This window comes from Carya illinoinensis, chromosome 6, assembly GCF_018687715.1.
Source record: "Carya illinoinensis cultivar Pawnee chromosome 6, C.illinoinensisPawnee_v1, whole genome shotgun sequence".
Classification (NCBI taxonomy): domain Eukaryota; kingdom Viridiplantae; phylum Streptophyta; class Magnoliopsida; order Fagales; family Juglandaceae; genus Carya; species Carya illinoinensis.
In genome coordinates, this window is record NC_056757.1 from 18,799,521 (window position 1) to 18,803,382 (window position 3,862).

Sequence of the window (3,862 nt, forward strand, 5' to 3'; positions counted from 1 at the left end):
TTCTTTTTTTAAGTGTTCACACATCATGTTATAATAATAAATGATATTTGTTGTTATAGTTGTGTAAATGTCGTAGTCTTTTTAAAAAGATAAATTAATACGGGATTCATATAAAAAATATTAATTTTTTTAATAGTTGATTCCACTCTTTTTCAATAGAATTGCGTGGCATTTGCATACTTCACGATTATATGTAACATTATTATATTATAATATATATATGTTATTATCGGTAGAGTTTACATTTACATTTCGAAACTTGATCTGCCTTTACATAAAATATCATCAGCTGAGGAAACCGCACAGTGGCTTGCAATTGGTTCAAACCTGTCGGATAGAAAGAAACTGTGGAATCCTTTCAAACTTGGCAAAACCGCAACTTCTGCTGTAAAAATTGCGATGACAGGTCTATGATCAGACATCTTTAGTTCACCCCTTGTGTATATGTGCTGCTTTAAACCATTTCCATACCAAATTATCCGATCACACCTAAAAGAGCAGAAGAGAACATGACCGACCTTATCAAATTTCCTTTAAATATCATTGATTTCTCAATTAATTTATTCAGAAGATTATATTTACCATGCAGGAGCACGTCTTTTTTCGCCTCTTTTGCCTTCATGACTTCCATAATATATATCAGAATTCGGATAATATTTGTAAGTGGGAGCAAATTTAATCGTTCCTTCATGCCAATCGTGGAATACTTGGCCATCCATGAGCTCCATCCTCAGCTGAAGTTTCATTCCAGTTCATAACAAAAAATAAATCAAAGAACTAACAATTCATAAAAGAAAAAAGAAGAAGAAAGTTTTCCTTGTTTGGGTACCTGATCATTGTCAAGTAACGCATTCCATTCTTCTCTTTCTGCTAATAATCTTGTTGTTGCTTCTGGTAGAGAAATTCTATAATTCAAGTCCCCAAGAAAGATAACCATGCTGCACTGAACCAAGCATAATTAGATGACATCACCAAGATATTCTGGAGAAATAATTCTATACTTCAAGGATTTTATAACAGTAATAGCTGGTTTTTCCACTGTAGAATAGTGCTTCAGGTGGTTTAGCAACCATTTTGACTCACTCACGGCAATTTATATATTAAATATTTTTTAAACAAGTACTACTGATCGAGATTGAAAAGGAAACTCCACGAAAGACCACATATAAAACAACCAGGAAACAATTTTATAACTTGACGGCCATAATTAAATCTAGTTACAAGAAGAAATTCAATTGGGAGGAATTAATTTAATTGGTGATTGTGACAAAAGAAACATCGATGAAGACAATGCCCATAACGAATTAATTTGGACGATTTTGACAAATGTAGTTGAATTACGTACTCATGATCAAGAATCTTTCGCGGCAAATCAAGTGAAGGGCCTCTAGGGAAGCTTGTCCGAGATAATATTTCAGCTACATTAGAGTTTCTATACTTTTCATCTCCTTCTCTACCCCCTGAAGCGAGATGAATGCATACAAAGCAGAAGCTTGTTTCATGTAGCCGAAATCTAACAGAAACGGCACCCTGCAAATTAACCAAGAGTACTTTTGAAATGGAAATCAGAGATGAAAGAGTTCTCCAAAGCTCTATCTAGTGATGATAATCGCTCCAAAAATGGATGATAAGAGAGTGCGTACTTCTGAAATACTTTGATTCCCTATATACGTACGTTTCAAATAAATGGCATATGCGAAAATGGCTTTGGTTTATAATAAGCTTAAATATGTAGCATTACTTTGATAAACACCCAGCAGTACCAGGTAAACATTGCAACAATTCGTAATTTTCAAGGAAATTACCTTATTCCCAAGGCAGCCCATGACGCCGCAGCCTACACAAGAGACACTTGGATACCGGATGAACGGACGAAGACTTCTTCGAACCCAAACTGATATAAGTATCCCAACCATTTGCTTACTTACGATACACTGGAAGTCTTGTGGAGTGCTGCTTTTCATTGTCTTTCCAATATTTTCTACAGGACATTGACTTTGCATTTCTTGTAGATCATGATCATCATGTTGTTCTTTGTCCGGGAAGCGTATTTTCTTGTTGAGAGCTTCTCTAATCAAGGAATTCCATTTCATTGATATTTTACGATTCTCTGATCCAAATACATTTGACGCTTTCAGAGGCACTATTTCTTGAAACCTGAATAAAGAATACAATCAAACATGAAAACAGTTCAACTTATGAAAGTGGCGACAGGCTACTTTAAGTTGAACTTTTCGTTCGTTATTTTGGTTTCATTATTTTAACTTAACTTCTCGATCGTTTATCTTTTTTTTTTTTTTTTTTTGTACTTGTTTTCTTAAATTATTGGAGGTGGTGGAAAAATACCCAAAAACATAAATGTCACAGGAAGTGTTGCATAAATCGATCAAATCCTTTATATTCAAATCATCATGTGGTGCAACCCCGCCAACGTTCCAAGTACCAACGAATACCCTGAACAGGGAGAGAAGGCAAAAAAGTAAAATCCAAATCAGATTGTAAATTTATATATATATATATATAATAGTTGCATATATATATATTAGAGGATACTTTAAGATCTGGTGCAGGGAGAAATAGCATTGAGTGTTCACTTACTTGGGCACGTGCTTGTGATGATTAAAGATGCTCTTAGGGCTCAAGGATGATTGCTCAGAGCTCGGAATTTCCAGAAAGCTTTCCGTACTATTGCTCGGAAAATCAGTGACAAAATTGTTCCTTCCCAATCTCTTCTTGAGGATCTTGTTGGCTATTAATATAGGCCACATGATCTGAGAAAGGATGTGTAATCGTTAGCTAATTATAATCATGCGAAAAAAAAGGATGTGGAATCGAGGAGGATAAACTATTATGAGAGAGAGAGAGAGAGAGAGAGAGAGAGAGAGAGAGAGGGTGGTGCTCACTTCTCCATGCATTTCTGACATGGTAGGACGAGAGAGAGGTTATCTTGACCGGGGTCTGTGAAGGTCTGAGGCGAGAAAAGGGCTGTACAGAAGATGCCTAAACAGGTCGAAAGAAATGGCAGAGATCATGTTCTATATCAAGAGAGAGACCTCAACACGTTTGGATGAACGAAACTATTAAAGAGTGACGGAGATGATGATTCATCGCCGGATAATCAAGTTGCTTGAAAAATGTTTAATTATGATCAACTTTTTCCATCAGAGAGAGAGAGAGAGAAGAAAACTGCATGCGTTTGCAGGCTTGATTTTTCTGTTTGTTGGGCCAAATTATATGATCTTATATACGTTTTTGAGATTTGTTTGAGAGTGTGCAAGTGGGGTGGTCCAGGACGAAATATACAAATTTAGTAGCTATTGCTCTCACGAGAAAAACCACGCTTTGCTGACGTGGCACTATTAGGCTATAGATTGATCAGGATTTTTCCTCAATAATGTTTTCAAGGTTATTATACTTGCCCTAGATAATGGTATATTCTATATTAATAACGCCACATATAGTCGTAAAGTGGGTAAGTACCGTGTAATCGTTTTAAAAAAGAGTAAGATACATTATTAAAAAATTATTATTTTTTATGTAAATCTCGTATTTTTATTCAATTTTTTTTTCAAAAATATCTTACAACGCTTGTGCACTTCATGATTATAAATATCATTTCTTTTTCTATATATTGTTTACGACTCCTAACTAGTGGTTAAAATATTTCCCTTAAATAAAAGCGTGGCATAAGTGGTGGAGATTTTTATTAAATAACTCAAAGGTTAATTAGTAGGAAAGATATAAACATATAATTGAGTCATACTATATTATTGAGTATTTAATATTATTTAAAATGAATGTTGTGAAATTCACTTCATATATTTTTGTCTCCCACTTAAAAAAAGAAAAAAAAATCTTATCT

At 34.4% G+C, this 3,862-nt stretch overlaps 1 protein-coding gene across 1 annotated transcript; it reads right to left on the reverse strand.

Moving 5' to 3' along the window:
• Positions 1 to 238: 238 nt before the first annotated feature.
• LOC122314364 (type IV inositol polyphosphate 5-phosphatase 9) lies at positions 239 to 3,045 on the reverse strand. The gene is made up of 7 exons (XM_043129896.1): positions 2,904 to 3,045; positions 2,599 to 2,771; positions 2,347 to 2,454; positions 1,806 to 2,157; positions 1,346 to 1,530; positions 830 to 938; positions 239 to 734 (listed from the first exon to the last, which is right to left on the reverse strand). The coding sequence occupies exons 1-7, from the start codon at positions 2,922 to 2,924 to the stop codon at positions 579 to 581; spliced, it is 1,104 nt and encodes a 367-aa protein (XP_042985830.1). The 5' UTR covers positions 2,925 to 3,045; the 3' UTR covers positions 239 to 578.
• Between the last annotated feature and the right edge of the window lie 817 nt (positions 3,046 to 3,862).